Source organism: Sebastes fasciatus, chromosome 13, assembly GCF_043250625.1.
Source record: "Sebastes fasciatus isolate fSebFas1 chromosome 13, fSebFas1.pri, whole genome shotgun sequence".
Lineage (NCBI taxonomy): Eukaryota > Metazoa > Chordata > Actinopteri > Perciformes > Sebastidae > Sebastes > Sebastes fasciatus.
Genome location: NC_133807.1, coordinates 22,186,980 through 22,204,488, shown reverse-complemented (window position 1 = coordinate 22,204,488; position 17,509 = coordinate 22,186,980). Strand labels below are relative to the sequence as shown.

General features: G+C 41.9%; 1 protein-coding gene across 2 annotated transcripts in view; it reads left to right on the top strand.

The window, feature by feature from the left end:
* The first annotated feature begins 2,873 nt into the window (after positions 1 to 2,873).
* Positions 2,874 to 17,509, top strand: part of LOC141780796 (SH3 and cysteine-rich domain-containing protein 2-like) — a 32,007-nt gene continuing 17,371 nt past the window's right edge. The window contains exons 1-3 of one of the 2 annotated variants that reach the window (XM_074656183.1): positions 2,874 to 3,482; positions 13,788 to 14,136; positions 16,230 to 16,324. In XM_074656183.1, coding sequence (XP_074512284.1) covers positions 3,396 to 3,482; positions 13,788 to 14,136; positions 16,230 to 16,324 — 531 coding nt within the window. In that variant the 5' untranslated portion in view covers positions 2,874 to 3,395. The remainder of the gene's footprint in view (positions 3,483 to 13,787; positions 14,137 to 16,229; positions 16,325 to 17,509) is intronic. The other variant, XM_074656184.1, reaches the window with a different exon arrangement.

Sequence of the window (17,509 nt, the reverse complement as noted above, 5' to 3'; positions counted from 1 at the left end):
GATCTTATGTGTGTAGTGTCTGTGGTGGCTTTACAGTGGTCTGAAACCCCTTTAGCCTCATGAACTATGGACAGGAACATGGGCAGGTAGGGGAGAACGGGGTTGGTTGTCACATGCATTGGTTGTCTCACGTCGGTGAGCGTCCGTCGGCCTAGTTTTTGCGGTGTGTCCCGCACCGTCCGCTCTAGTCTGCCCGTGTCAGAGGTTTTTCGGCCGATTCTGCATGTTGAAAAGGCGGCGACGCAAGTCGGTGAGAGGAATCACTCTGATTGTCTGTTCAGCTTAAACGAAGCAGTGCACGAGAAACGGAAGTGAGGAAAGCAAGCAAACGAGTAAAGTTAAGAGGGCAAACACAGAATGCTCTTCGGATATTTTCACAACGATATGGTCATCTGGAATGAAGCAAAGTGGTGAGTGAGAGTTGTGTGAAAATGGTCGGCAGATGACGCTTTATTTCATGTACGTATCATAACAACGGCTTGTATATCCGCCGTCCTCGGTCTTCCGGTTTCTCTTTTCGAACGACGAATACAGACAACCGCCACCTGCTGTTGTGGAGAGTTATTTCCTCTCACACAGGCGCAGAACGTACGTGCTGACTGGCCGTCGGCTGACGTCTTTGTAGTGTGTTCAAATGCAACTTGTCGGCCAAAACAAAGGCGACATGAGGCGACGCCTTCATCGCCGCTAGTTCCTTGACGTCGGCTTGGTGTGTCTGGGCCTCTAGATCTCTCTCCCTAGAGGACGCTGTTAAAAAAATGTTAGTTCTTCAATTTTCAAAGTTGGGGACAGAGGTCACCTACAGGGTCATTTCAGGAGTAAGACAGTTAACATTGAGGTGAGAAGACTTTTAGTGTTTTTCATGTCCAGTTGTAAATATCCATCTCCTTTGTGTTTGTCTTCTAGGCTTTTACACAATTGGTTTTATAATAAAGGATTACCATTAAAAAAACATGAAGGGAGAGCTCTCATTTAGATTTTTTCTTAGGTTGTTAGCTTAGTTGCTAGCAACACCAACAAAATGCCCCATTAAAATAACATGGGGACAACCAACCCCATTGTGGCGATGGTTGTCACAAGATGTATTTGACAGTCTGTATCTTTTGAACAGATTAAGCTTAAGGAGAGTAAGGTCACTCCATTCCTACCAGACACTTTAGGCTGTCATTGGTCTACACATTGAAAAGGAATCTATTAATAAGGATACAGTTTTTGAAAGTAAAAAGTGTGACGACCAACCCCGTTCTCCCCTACATATGAGTTTTTAATAAAAGCCAGATGTGACATTAATTAACATGTTGGAACAAGAGCCTGAAATGAACCGGTACTCACCAGTACTGACTACCAGCACTTGTGATTTTTGTCTAAATGAGTAGCCTTACTTCTTATTGTGTAGCACCACCTCTTTGTGAGTGTAGTTGCACAGCGCTAACTGTGTGTATGTGTAAACGCAGGGCTTAATGCTGAGCAAACAGCACTGAAATTGTCTGTTCATTATCCAATTTAATCTGTAGGCCAACAGATATCATATTTTCAGTTGGTTTTATTGTAGCATATATGCGATATTATATTTGTATACAATTTGATTTGTATCATTAGCTACATAAAAAAGTTTTTATTAACCAAATATACATTTATGTACAAACTGTGGGAATGTATGTTGTATGTAGGCCTAATGCATGTAATGAAATGCATAGAAAAATGCATTTTAAGTGGGATATATTACTAAGATATACATGTAAATATAAATATATCAAAGACACATGCTATATGATCATGTCATGCAACTGCTGAATTAGGCTACTGGCACCTTTTTTGGTCTAAATCGGGCATTAGTTGGAACTAAATTTCTTAAACCTAAATTTCCTTTGGGATTAATGAAGTATCTATCTATCTCTATCTATTTGCATTATGTAGTTCTAGTTCATTTTCATAAGTATTTTTGATTTGCACCAAGGGCGACACAATGTAGAATTAAATAGGTACCCTAACCCTAAATTTCCTTCGGGATCAATAAAGTATATATTTATCTATCTATCCATCTATCCATCTATCTATCTATCTATCTATCTATCTATCTATCCATCCATCTATCCATCCATCCATCTATCCATCTATCCATCCATCCATCTATCCATCTATCCATCCATCGATCGCTCTATCTATCTATCTATCTATCTATCTATCTATCTATCTATCTATCTATCTATCTATCTATCTATCTATCCATCTATCCATCTATCCAACCATCCATCCATCTATCCATCTATCGCTCTATTCATCTATCTATCTATCTATCTATCTATCTATCCATCTATCCATCTATCCAACCATCCATCCATCTATCCATCTATCGCTCTATTCATCTATCTATCTATCTATCTATCTATCTATCTATCTATCTATCTATCCATCTATCCATCTATCCAACCATCCATCCATCTATCCATCTATCGCTCTATTCATCTATCTATCTATCTATCTTTCTATCTATCTATCTATCTATCTATCTATCTATCTATCTATCTATCTATCTATCTATCCATCCATCCATCTATCCATCTATCTATTTGCAATTATGTAGTTATAGTTCATTTTCACAAGTATCTTGATTTTTGACACAATGTAGAATTAAATAGGTACATTGAGCAGCTTTGACTGCAGGAATCGAAGAAAGAAAACGCAGAAGGAAACATCCTGCTTTTGTTCCAAAACCTTCATCACCTCAAAGAGAGAAATCTGCTCTCTCTTGTTTGCGAATAGTGAGACAGTCTATATTTGGGCTTAGACTAAGCTCCCGCCCACGACTCCCTGAATCCTGATTGATTCCGTCTAAATGAATCCTGGCACAGTTGTAAAAATGTGCCCAATCACGCGCCTGAGACGCGCGTGGAGGCGTGCCTCGAGTTGCGCTTAAATTTAAGTGTGTGCATCGGTGAAGGGCACAGTTCGCTTTGGATGTACACCTAGATCACAAGCTACATTTGGATCTAATCATACTAGAAGATGATATTCATTTTGCTGCTTTGAACCTTTTTTTTAAGCCAAAGAAACGGAATTGTGCCACACTGGTGTTTTCAAGGGACGATACAAGCCTCAATCCTGAATGTCCTCGTGTGGCATGAGCGAGATATAAACAGCTGGGTGTGTGTGTGTGCATGTGTGTCTTTAGAAACTGTTTAATCAACCTGCAGTGTGTGTGTTTGTGGAGAGCAAATGGCCATAATAAGGCGTCCTCCTCGCAGCGCGCACACATTCCTGTGATGTGGATCTGTCACACTTTGCAGAGCTTTTTTTGTGCGGATTTCCTACCTACGACTGGACACAGTTTGAGGAGTTAAAAAGTTGTTTTTATTGTTTGTGTCTTGAACGTGTCTTTCCATCAATCATCATCAATGATGACTGAGAATAACGAGATGGAGAGCGACTCTCAGCTCCAGCGCTGTCCAAGCACCATGTCCATCCAGCCCATGTCATCCAAGGTAAGAAGAAGCCACCACAGCTGGATGTGTGCACTCTAATGGCTCACATAGTTCATACTCTAATATCTAATCTAATATCTAATACTCAACTTTACACAACAGTTTCCTCCACACACACTGAAAGCAAAATGATTCTTGGCTGAATACAATGAGAGATTATTTTTTGTTACCAGTTATTTATTTATTTATTTAACTGTTTATTATTGCAGTTTTGTATTCCTCCTCCTCCTCTTCCTCCTCCTCGTCATTATTCCACCGGTTTGTGTAACATTGATGTCAATTCTTCACAATTGCAGCTGTAATCATCATCATGACTGCGTCACTAGGTGTAAACCTCACACGTAAGGTGTGATGTCACTCTGTCTCTGTCTGCTCCTTTCTCTCTGCCTCTGGACACACACACACACACACACACACACACACACAGACACACACAGGAGGGGGATATTTAATATGGAGGATGTAACCTGTCTAAATCAAAAATGAATAAATAAATAAATGAATATACCCTTAAATGTAAGAAATGTAAAAAAAAAAAAAAAAGAATACAGAAATAAATAAGTCTAGGGAAATAAATAGGGAGGGTAATGCTAAGGGAAAATCCTGCATAAATAAATAAATACATACAATTTGATAATTAATAAATACATTTAACAATAAATTATAAATAAATACAAAATACATGCACAAATAAACACATTTAAAAGTTTATAGAAATAAATAAATAAATAAAAGTGGAAATTCAATAAAAGTGTAGATTGATAGGGGAATTAATACAAAGGTAAATAAATAAAACAGAAATATCAATTTATGTCACATTTTATCAGTTAATTAATGCCTATATTTATTTTTAATATTATTTTTGGTACATTTTAATGGCATATTTATTTATTTATCGAGTAATTTATTTGTTAATTTTTTATTTTGGCATGTTCCGTCCTCCATAGATTTATGCTTAGTATTAATTCATAATATGCATTTTAATGAGTATAATTTACGTAGAAGAATGGTTGCAATGAATGCCTTTCTGATTTTTTATTGGTGATTACTGACACAGTTATATCTTACCCATTCCCATATTGCTGAACTCACACACACTGTGTCAAATAACTTTTACTTCTGTGCTCTAAGAAAGTTTTCTATTGCAATGAGCATAAATGGCCACATTTATTTATATGTGCCTGATATGTAGATCCCTTTTACCGTACAGGGTGGGCCTGTCTGCGCCTCAAGTGTCCTTACAAATTGTCCTTATGATTCCATTCAATTTGTTGACTTGACTGTATAAACAAAGATCTCGAGGGCTGGCGTCCAAGTGCAGGAGCTGTGAAAGCTTTCTGCTATTGGAAGGCTTCTAGGACACTTGATTCATTAGGCCCAGACACTTGATACAACTCTCTCTCAGCTGAGTCTTTGTCTCCACCACGCCGCCCACGCACAAAACACACACATGCTGTGGACATGTTTGAAGCAAAGTGACACTCAGACGCTTCATCTAAATATTTGATGTCCTCCGTGAGAAGCATGGAAGTCGACATTGTGGCGAGCTCTCTCCAGCGTGCTCCGCTCCAGTTCCCCGCTCTTCACCAGCTGCTACTACAGAAAATGAGGCGATATTCTGCCAAGCAGGACTGATTAGTATTCATATGATTCATTGGGCAGCTTCACCACATCACAACCATTTATGCCACAAACTAACCAGGCTGGCCATTCAGTCACCAGCTCTCGCTCCTCATCTCCTCTCTGCTCTCCCAATCGATCGGCTCCGTGTGAAATAGATTTTCACTTTAACCTTCAGCCCTCATGCACTTGGCACGGCTCATATATGTTTGATATTCAGGTGAAAGGTTAAATGTAACATCGTTTCATCTCCCTGGAGGGTCAATGAGATGTTGCAACCATATAGGAGTCTATTAAGGAATCTTGTAGGACAATATTGAAGTTAAAGGGATAGTTTGGGTGTTTTGAAGTGGGGTTGTGCAAAGTACTTATCCATAGTCGGTGTATTTCCTACCGTAAATGATGGTCGACACTCCTCCAGTTTGGAGAAGCAGACAGGAATTACCACACCAGAGCAAAGCAATGTATTGCTGTGGACGGGGCCGGCAGCAAAACATATTTTAGTGCGGATCTATTTGGTTTTTTTCTGCTATATTTCTTTGATCCAGCACCTATTCTATCGAACACTGGATGACTTACTGTGTTTTATTTGAATCCGAACTAACCAAAGTCACACAATAGCACTAACAAACGAACCGATTGAGGCAGCGGTAGACCAGCAACTCCCGTGTTCTGTGAGGTAAAATTACAGATTTCTTCAATGGAGTCTGGTTGCTTTGGCGAGAGCAAATATAACCGCTTTAGTTCCCAGTCGGAAAAATAGACTGCATAACTGTCTCACGGCAAGGTAAACCGGCAAAAATATTATATAGCGTACACTTAAACTGTTATTTTTGTAGGTGAGCCTTTCTTTTAGGTGGCTAAAATATGTTTTGCCGCCGGCCCCGTCCACAGCAATACATTGCTTTGCTTCGTTGCGGTAACTCCTGTCTGCTTCTTCGAACTGGGGGTGTGCCGACCGTCATCTACTGTAGGTAATACACTTTCTATGGATAAATACCTCATACAACCCCACTTCAAAGCACCCAAACTATCCCTTTAATGTCAGCTTGACTCTGATACACAGGTGTAGCCCCAGGAGATTGAAATTCCTTCACTTCAATATTCCACCCATATCTTCTTTAAACACTTAATCAAGACCATTCCTAAAATTAAAAAAAAAACACCGCTAGAGGGTTTAATTTTTGAAGGAAGCTAATCAGACACGTAGCCATGTGTCCATGATGTTTTTAATTAGATAAGGATGGCGGGGAGCTTGCTCTGATAACAGATGCTCCCTGAAATCCACCAGCAGCAAATTCCCACAAAGATGGATATCGGAAATCAGGAACAGAGGAATACAGCGCCAGAGGATTAAGAGGAAAGGAAGCATGGACTTTCTCCCTGGCTCCCAACAATGTGCTGGTCTGTCGCCAAGGCTGGCAGGAATGTGATTGGTGGAGCAGATGAGATGCCTGAGCAGCAATCAGCAGCGTATAGTGTCGCTCTTTGTTGAGAGCTGTTTGATCTCTCGGGGGCTGTTGATGCTTTGGGAGCATTTTCTGTGATAGAAGTGCACGGGTAAACCTGTTTTTTTTCTCTCTAATGATGAGTTCACAGGACCATCTCTGAGCGCAGAGATATAAAGACTTGAAACACCCTACACAGATTGGTCCATTTGTCAGCTTGCCCATTATGTGACAAGAACATCACAGTTCTTCCACGTGTCTCCATTGGATTCTTCACCCAAAATGTGAGCACTTGAACGCTCACACAGCCGGTTGTGTGATAAAAGGTGACTGGGATTGCCTGTAGTGTGAAAATAAGAGATTGTCACAGCTCCAAAGCTAAACGACGAGCAACCATGCAGCTGTTTTGTGGTATGTTGAGTGATGGCAGCTTAATCCAAAGTAAAACGGATTTAGCATTTTTTTAAATTTTTTTTTAAAGGTGTTGTTGTATTTCTACACTTTCTTGCATTTTTTATGAAATATCAAAGAGTAGATGATGTAAGCAGACATGAGGGAGATAAAGAGGAGTCTCTCACTGGAAACAAATCAAGGAAGTTGCAATTATTTGCTATTAGAGCTGGGCAATAATTCAACATCATCATGTGCAATTTATATTTCCAAGCAAACTGTACGTTTTTATCCTTTTGAATGGACTCACGTGAGCTCTGGCAAGCTCTGCTCTGATTGGTCAACCAAACCAAACCCTTTGGATTCCGCTCCAGCTCCGCTCTAACTAGCTTTGTTTGAGGGCATGCCAAACTAGCTGCCAGGCAGGTATTATGCAAATGTGTTACTTGATGACATCACCACGTTACGGAAGAAAAGGCAGGACTTCATGCAAGTTGTTTCAGTTTTTCAATGAATATGAAAATAATGATGTAAAAATGATCATTCCCTCTAATATCACAATCGCAAAATCAGTCAAATACATTCACAAGGGGAGAGTAACTCCATTTGGCCTGGACTTTGTAACTTTGCAGACCTTTTACATGCACAATATAACACACTAAAGGAACAAAAAAAGCACAATAGGTCCTCTTTAAATCAAAATTAAAGTGTTGACCTGTTGATGGTGGCGTTACAGGAATAGCCAGGGGATCACCAAAAGTTAGAAGGATTCATCATCTGAATTCCTGTGCAAAATTTCATGGCAATCTAATAATTTTTATTCAGATATTTCAGTCTGGACCAAAGAGGTGGACTGACAGACCCACAATGCCACAGAGACACGCTGCTAGCTTGAATATCTTCATCCATTTAAAGACAGAGGGCAGGAAAAGATGATTGGGGCATCAAATATGGCGACAGGGCATCTGTCAGCACTTTGGGAAATAAGTTGGATTCATCATTTATATTAAAAATGGTCTTTATCATGCACACCTCTTTACACAGGGCAGTGTTAATTGCAGTCATCTACAGTCACTCAGCATAGTGAACATTGAAGTATTGCTAATGATCTGCAGGATGATTTCTAGAGTCTTCGCTGTCATTACATAAATGAATCTCGATACGTGTCTTTGAAACCACGCACTTTTTCTTTTTAAGTCCACGTCACATTTTATTAACTAACACTTCACTTTCTCTTCAGATGAAGGGTGGATGACACTGAGCCTGAGTGACGCGAGCAGGAGAGTAAAGACGCAGAGGGAGGCTCAAGTGGGCCAAGGTCTTCATTGATTAATGTAACACCTTCACTGCTGCCATGGTTATTAATGTGACTCTACGGGGAAAAGGTGTGAGCTGTTGAAATACTGGACACTGTATATCTATTTGTGTATCGCTGACGAGGGGAGATTTATTTGTTGCCACCGATGCTCGCTCGGAAACAACATTCTCCCCCCCCCCTTCGTCAGACACTGTGTTGTGCTTTGGGTGTTGTGAACAGTGATTGGGCAAGTGAAAATGTGTGGATGATGAGTTACCGGGGCAAAGCTGCATGGCGGGGTTCGCTGAATGTGGGGGCGACGAATTGCACTCCGCTGAGGGAAGTGGTTATAATCCACGCTACTATTTCACACACAGTTTCTCCTCCATTAAACAACCACAGAGAGAGAGAGAGGAGGAGAGGGAGAGGAGTCTGTGTGTATGAGCAAGCATATAATTGTCTGTCTGTGCTTGTGTGTGTGTGTGTATATGCATGTGTGTTGATTTATGCATCTCTTATCTCGTATTCAAAGCGGGAATCTGCCATGCTGCCGTGCATAATGACAAACTTCAGCCAAGAAAGGGAACGTTGGGACATGAAACTGGTTCACCCTCCTTGTAATGATAACGCTGTGCTCTTGTAATGATGATAACGCTACGTAGTTTTTTTTTGTTGGTCTCGACCTGTGATTTTTGATATTCTAATGAATCCTTCAGGTTGTCATTTTACCCCCCTGTTAAGTCACAGCTGTTTCCTCAGTGTTGCATCACCTGCCCAAAACAAATGAAGCCACACAGGGAGGGTGTAAACACATCATGTATTACCAGCTACCTGACGGTGATCATTTCCTCTCAAACCACATATTCTGTCTAGAGCTGGATTGAGCCAGGAAACTGCTTCTTTCACAGCACCGTTATCCTTTTTGAAATATCTCTTAGAACAAGGTTGGACACTGTGACGTCAACCAATTCTGCACTATTTTTGTGTGTATGTGACTAGCCTTAAATGTGGGGGACGAAGCTGGGGAGAATTTTAAAGCGGAAATTACAGGCACTTTGTTCAAGACTGGCTTTGATACTGTGATTTAAAAAAGTGGAGTGGCGGTGTAGATCTGTTGCAGTGGCTGTTTTTTCCACTATTCCACGTGATAGCGGTAGAATGAGAGAAATTTGGAGAAAAGAGCACAAATCTATCCGTTTTAACACCCATGCACACCATCCCACTCTCTACATAAAGACAAGTGTGACTGTTGGGTGATGCGCATCAAGACCTTCTCACCAAATTACAACCTCTACACAAAGACACAGCTGGCATAACTGGATAACCTTTTCTCTGGTAAATGTTCTCCACTGGGTGAACCATTTATAGTCCACACTAAAGCATTATGGCCACAAGCTGTATTTATAGTCACTTTCCCAGTGCGACTAAGCCTTTGTTGCTCAGTCTTGACCTCTGGACAGGCTGGAGCATCCCGTATATATCTCAGCCTGGACCCATTAAATTCTGATGGAGGAAGGAAGAGCCACATATTCGGGTGAAATAAAAGCTTTATCATTGAATTATGTCCGCTCAAACGCTGCTGTCCCTCTATGGGGCATCGATTTTGGACATTTATGTTGGCTACATGTGAGAAAAACTGGATCGAAGATGTGAGAATTATGGGCTTTTACACGTCCGCTGAGACAGCTCGTCAAAATCTGGTCTGCAGCAGTGAGATTGTTGCCGCTTGAGGAATATTGACTGTGCAGGTGCGTGTAAATCTGGGCTACGTTTTGCATTTTGCATGGCATTGTGAGTCATTTGTGAATTCTCTAAATAATTTATTGAGAGAGAAACACCAGTGAGCTAAACTAAACCCAAATGTTTCTTTTGGGAGAGCAGCATTTTCTGCAGATGAAAGGCTTTACTCACTTGTAAGAAGTGCAGTTAGTAGAGCAATGAAAGAAGAAAGAGGCCGTTCTCTTAGCAGGCATTGCCATGAAATGCGTGGGATCACTAATACATATGGGACTAGATCATACATCACGACCATGGTATCATCTGCGGTGAACTTCAGCTCACTCTGACTCATCGTCATCGGCCTTTCACCTGCAACAGAAATTCATGTGACCCGAATCGAGCGCTGTATCACCCTGGCTTGAACTCTCTCAGTATGACGCTCTCAGCTAATGTTCAAATGGAAGCTAACGGGAATGCTTTTTAGGCTCCGCACACTGACAGATGATTAGATTAGCTGTAATTGAGACATGTGCTCTAGCCGGAGCTGTTATGCCAGCACTCATCTGCTCTGATTGAGAGAGCTCGGCTCGAGACTGTGATGCTGCACAGGAAACGTTGAGACGTGTGTCGAAGCACTGCACCATGAACAAACACGGTTCTAAAAAAAGCATACCACCTTCTGATAAGGTGTTCTTCATAAAGAGTTTATGGGCTGTAATGGTTCATAGATTGGCTGATATGATATATATCCTCCTCCAGCTCAACTTCCTCTAGCTCTTCCAGTTCATCTCGGTTATTTAATAGACAGTGAGAAATCTCTGATTACTAACATTTATAACTGCAGAATTGATGGCTTGATGTGCAGACCGACTCTTTTCACTGAATCAGTTCCTTCAAGTTGATGCATGAAAATTATCCTTTCAAACCTTTTGAGTTTTATACTTTTTGCACAATTGAGCGTCATTTCCTCCTTGAGTTTCCGTTATAGGGGGCCATCCAAGGAGCACTGGATTGCACCATTAACCTGCCGTACCGCCCGTCTCAACTAGAGTCCGATTCAATCGGTCCTCACTCGTTCATTCAGTGCCGTTGAGTCCGTGTATGCCTCTTCCTATATTTTGAGCAACTGCACCACCATTGCAGGCAGCGTGAGCAGTGCCCTACGATAACAGCGAGTGGGAAAAGTCGGGGATTCATGATCACTCGGTCCATTCATCAGACTGACCCGGTACACATCGGACACTAAAAAGAGTCGTTCAAAAAGATTTGTTCGTTAATTTTTGCACATTACTAAAAGGGAGTACGGTTATGAGATCATTAGAGGATTATTTCCACATAAAGTATAGATGAATGTTCACAAAACAATTTCACCACAGTGTCCATTTCATGATTTCAGGAGCTTTCCACAAGCTTCTTCAACAGATGGAGTTTGCCCAGCCGTGTTTGGTTTGACCGTTCTGTGCTACTGTAGAAACATGGCAGACTCCGTGAAGAGGACCCGCTCCCTATGTAGATATGAAGGGCTCATTCCAAGCTAACGAAAACATAACGATTCTTAGTTTCTCAGTTTAACATAATTATGAATATTATATTCCATTTCTGCTAATAGATCCCCTGAAATGTTACACACTGTTCCTTTAAGGGAAGCTGTTTTTACACATCAAAGTCTGTTTACAGGTCCTGAAGAGTGTGAAAAGGAGTGTATATAAAGCCTTTTGTTGCTCCAGAGGGAGCTGTGTGAAGTCTGATAAATTCCCTCAAGTGATGCCACTTCATTACAACATATAAACCCTTTGTAAGGCACAATATACAGAGAACAACACCATTCTGTGCACCCAACACAGCTACAATAACAGCATAATGCAATTTATTAGTTACCTTTGCTTGTCTTCATCAGTGTAATCTGATGAAGGGGAATTTCTGACAGGAAGCAAATGAACTCAGTCACATTGACTTTTGTTTCTCTACCTCCAAGTCTGCCTCACAGACACACACACACACACACACACACACTCGAATAGACAAACTGTTTTCATATCTTATTCCCAGACGCGCGGAGCTGTAAACAGCATGTCCCTGTAAAGTGATTATGTTTGGCGCTGAGCAGAGAGTGAGCGCAGACGAGCAGAGACTGTGTGCACACGGAGTGTCTGTGGCCTACTGATTCTCTGTCTGTCTGCGTTGATCCATTCATCCCCTGCGACACGCGACCACGCCCTCGCACTGCATGTCAGGGTAACAAATGGCTGCCTATCCCTCGGGGGGAAACTAGCATCATTATCATTTGTACACAGAGCCGGAGGGGAACGTCAGGAAACATGCATTTATCTGGCCAATCAATGCTAGATGGCTGCAGAGACTCTGTTGCTGGTGTGACGTATTGTCGTCTGATTGCTCCGCTTCTCAAACCCAATTATTGTTTGGTCAATGCAGTTTACGAGATACGAGCACGGCCGGTCAATACACATAAGAGACGGTACAGGCAGTTTGATATTGTTGGATGTTGTTGGCATGTTGGGAGGGATCCATCTGCCCTGTATGTTTAGTGCAACCCTGTGGCACGATCAATCTGTCCAATGAGCAGACTCCATCAGATTAAGAGCCCTGGAGATAGGCTGTTGATAGATGATAACGCTGTGTAAACTGTCTTGTTTCATTTCATCACAATAGCCCCCCCGCGACCACTATCAAGGAACACACAGCAGTCCTCGATGTATGGCTGTGGGTGCTCTCGAAGAGAAAAGGCTTATCTTGTTTAACCATGGGCTAAGCTGCCCCGTTAACCCTCCGAGACCCACAATAGACCGCTTTTGTATTTTTAGGGGGGCCAGGTTTTTTTTACAGGGAGATAGCAGGTCAACAGCAGATAGTCACATAAAAGTGGTGTACGTCATCTTAAAGCTGAGAACCTGACGATTAATTTGAGATGCAGCTCAGCACTGTGTGTCAAGTTGTTCTAGTCATGAATCAGAAATAAATAGGAATTAATTGATTATTTAAAATAGATTGTAAAAGTATATAAGGGTTTAGAACATTATGATCGAAGTATATGATGATCATCCCCATGCTGTAGTATGTCTCATAAGTTGTTGCAGCAATTTTTGGGTTGATACCATTTGTTACACAGATTTAGTGCTAAATTTATCAATTTTTTTTACCACTCGAGAATTGATAAAAATGATCAATAATGCCTCCAAAATACCAAATTAAGACACCAAGACCTTGAGGAACACCATAGAAAAAGCCATGCTGTGATTTGGTGTAAAACACTTTTGATATTTTGAGATTTCTGCAAGAATTACATTTTCCGGCGATTAGATGCTGGCGAGCACTTCTGTTCTGGTAACTGCTCAGAAACCCGCTTATTGTCAATTTGAGCCTACTTCCAGACAAGCTAGCATAATATGGTTGTTACCAATGGATTCCATAGGATTTCTAGTTTCATATGATATCTGTACCTTTGCTCTAGCTCTGAAACTGAACCTGCTAACCTCTGAAAGACCGCAGTCAGTCGGGATTGGTTAAATGTGGCTGTAGTGTGTAGAGTATGCTTGGTCTTACACTAAAGGGAACATACAGGTATATTAGCTATTAATGTGTTGCTTCCATATGTGGTGATATTACATTTCATGACTCACCCTCTTTCCCCATGGTGCACAGATCAGAGTGCCGTGCTGTGTTTATGGATGCCGGGATATTGCCTGTGCTGCCCTCAGGCCGTATTGGACATTTGTTATTGCTCCCAAATGTGCCGCTGCGTTCTTGCTTATCTGGTGTTTATTCTGAGCGTACCCTCTTTCTCTCTGTCCATGTGTGTGTGTGTGTGTGCAGCTCCAGAGACTAAAACGCTCGCTGTCCTTCAAGACCATCATGCGCAGCAAGAGCGTGGAGAACTTCTTCCAGAGGTCCTACAGCGACGCTCGCCTGCCCCCGGATTTCATCACCGAACCACCTCCTCCTTCTCCCCCGCTGCTGCCCGGCTCTCCTCTGGTCGGCGAGCGCTCGCCGTCCGTATCGCCGTCCCTCAGCCCCAACCCTTCCATCTCCTCCCACTCCCCCTCTCTCAGCCTCTCCCCGTCGCTGCCCACCAAGCCGCCCCGACCTCAGATCACCCACAGTTTCCAGGACCACATCTTTCGCAAGCCCACCAACTGCCACCACTGCAAGCACCTGATAGTGGGTAAGGTCCCCGATCTACTTCCTGGACTCTCTTTTGCAGTTTTTTACAGGATTTCAGGCCTCCTTGTCTTTAGCCCTGTTCAGACCTGGTATTAACATGCGTCCTGAGTGATTGGATCACAAGTGGACAGCTCTAAGTACAGGTGTGAACGCACTCAAGACGCATTGAGATCCGATCGCTCAGACCACATTCAGAGGTGGTCTCAGCCACATATGGCCACATTCTTTTAGCAGTATGTATGTGAATGTGTCCTGGTCCACATTAAGGACCGCCTACTCTATTGACGTCCCGCTGGGATCCGCGGGTCTCTGCGTTCCGTAGGTGAAGTGACAGACAGACACGAGTGATTGTCAGCATGGAAACATCTTCTGTGCTCTACTGTATCCTATTGGTACAACTGTATTTTATTAAATCATATCATCAATCAACTATCTATCAGACCCGGCAGGCAAACTGAATTATTATCATACTGTCAGAGATGTGTCGTGTTTTTGTTCCGCCCGTTCGCTCGCTCGCCCGCTCTCTGAAGCTCTGTTATCCCGCTGTTGTCTGGTAAAGACAACCGGTAAAATAACCTTATATTTTGATGTTAATAAATTGTACCAGAATTCACGAATATGTAGGATATTACTACTGACATTCATGTTATATTACGTCACAACATCTGCTTTATTAGCCGTGTGTTTATTACATGTTTATTTGCATATAGAGTGGGGAAGTGAGATCAGATCACAAGTGGTCACTGGAGACGCATGTGGAGACGCATTATAATGCCAGGTGTGAACAGGCGTACTTAGAGCTGTCCACTTGTGATCCGATCACTTTAGGATGCATGTTAATGCCAGGTCTGAACAGGGCCTTTGTCTTCGTGGCAACTGTAACACCACCTATTGTGCTAAAATCATTTAACATTGTTATATAAAGACAATGTTTTATCACCACGGCAGGATTTAGGAGTCTACAACTCCTTAAAGCAGAAGTTCGACCTTTTGGGAAATACACTTATTCACGTCCTGGCGGAGAGCTAGACGAGGATATCGTCTCATCTGAGTCTGAATTTCCCAAAATGTCAAACTATTCCTTCAGGTACTGTAGCATGAAGATAATAACATCACTTGTTTCAAAGAAAAAAAACACCCTGAAACAGATGATTTTTTAAACTACCTCACCTCACTAGCTGATCTTTTTTTTTTCTGCTCCATTTAAGGAAAATTAGATTTCAAAGCAGCTCTCTCAGTGTTTAATAAGTAAAGAAACCATTAGTGGTACAGATGTGTGAGTACTCTCGTAACTAATTTGCCGCTTGTATGAACTATAGCTGCTGCTAGTATTTTTGCTGAATCTACTTCCTGTCACCATGATTGATTACAGACTCCAACCTGCTCCTCAGCTTTTTGCGCCTGTGGTGTTTTTTTTTTTTTGCATACACTGTGGGTTTATTTATGTGATGCATCACCTCGCTCTAGCTGCAGTCCCCAAACACAGTCCAGCCTCCTTGTTAGGCTGATGAAGTATAGTCTATGTTCCCTCTTCAAAGTAAAAGCACTGTTTTTATCGAGCCATCTAAGTTGTTTGTTGTTTCTGCTCCATAATAGACCTGTCGATGTCATCCACGACAAATCCAGGCAATCTTTTCATCTTTGGTTTACAGGATAAAAAGTGACTCAACCCCTTAATCGTTAAAAACATTCAACAATCAGCAGAGGATTTGTCATCGCATAAAAAGATGAGAGGGGAACATCTCAATGCTCAGAGCACTTGAAAGATGAAAAAGCGAGATGACTCGATGCCAAATCGATTATGATTGAAATATCTCCAGCTGGTTTCCAATCTCTCCGGGTTGTTCTGGAAGAGGAGCTGTTGATTATGAAGCCGTTGGTGTCAGTGCCAGCTTGATAGAACCACAACTCTTGATTACTCTCTACCTGAGCAGAGGGAAACCTGCTCATATGATCTGATCTGGTTTGTTAGGACTCTCTGTCTGTTGCAGATCTGCAGCCTGCTGTGTGTTTCTTTTCTTTTTTGTGTGTGTGGCTGCCTCCATGTGTGCGTGTCATCTGCTCTCATTCTCTCATCTCCGTCCCTCTCTGCAGGAAACTCCAAACAAGCTCTGCGGTGTAAAACATGCAAGATGGCTGCTCACCTGTGGTGCACCTCGGAACTGTCGCAGCAGCTCTGTCATGGGAAGGTGCGAATGACTTCTGATGATTAGATTTGATGCTCTTTTATATAACATTGGTAGTTTTACTCAACATAGTCATTGACTAAATGTCTTTGATCAACGTTTTATCTGTAATCTTTTTTTTTTATTTTAATTTGGCGACATTTTTGGCGCTAAGCAGTTGCGTTAAGACTTCATTTTAGAGACCTGCAAATTTCAGTGTGTGCGGCTAGTCGTCCACCAATCCGAAGGTCGGTGGTTCGATCCCCGGCTTCTCCGGTCACATGTCGATGTGTCCTTGAGCAAAACACTTAACCCCAAATTGCTCCCGAAGGCTGTGCCATCGGTGTGTGAAAGTGTAGTATTTAGATTAGATCCTGATGGGCAAAGTTGGCACCTTGCATGGCATGCCTCTGCCATCACTGTATGAATGCGTGCGTGAATGGGTGAATACTGACATGTAGTGTAAAGTGCTTTGAGTGGTCGGAAGACTAGAAGATTACTGCCAAATTACCCCAATATTTACCTCAAAATGTATCGAAAATTACTTTATTATTTAATAATTATATGCTAGAATAGCATATAATTATTAAAATAGGGCCCTTAGTCTTGAGAAGCGGCTGTGCGCTGCTCTTCATCGGAGGTGAGAGACCAAAACTAATAGAAGACACTTCTGATCAGGCACAAATCTCACCATTGTGTGACTTATTGTCTACACAAATGTAACCTGGTATAGCTAATGTAATGATTCAGGGAGTTTTTGAAGAAGGGACCATAACAGCACAAGTTCCTCCTCCTCAGTTCAGTCTAACCTGCAATTTCTCTGATTTTCCCAAGACATTTTATCAGCCAGGTTATAAAAACACCGGCAACAATAACCAAGAAAGGTTATCCTTCCACCCACCCATGTGGCAACCCCTCCCCTCCCTTCCCACGATTTTGGATTGCAATCATGATTTGAAATACCTGAGCAGAAACACTGTTACCATGGTAACTTTACCATGATGAACCTGGACTTCTGGATCACGCATTTTACCTGCACTTTGAAATTCATTTCGATGCATGTTGTGGGACAGTCTTAAGTACAGTGTTTAAATGAAAAACTTGATAAGAAAGTGGAAGTTTCAACTCACAGACTCAAACACTCTTGACCTGAGGAGTGTAGTGCAATTGGGAGTGATTTCAGACAGAGCTTTTGTGTTTATCCTCTAG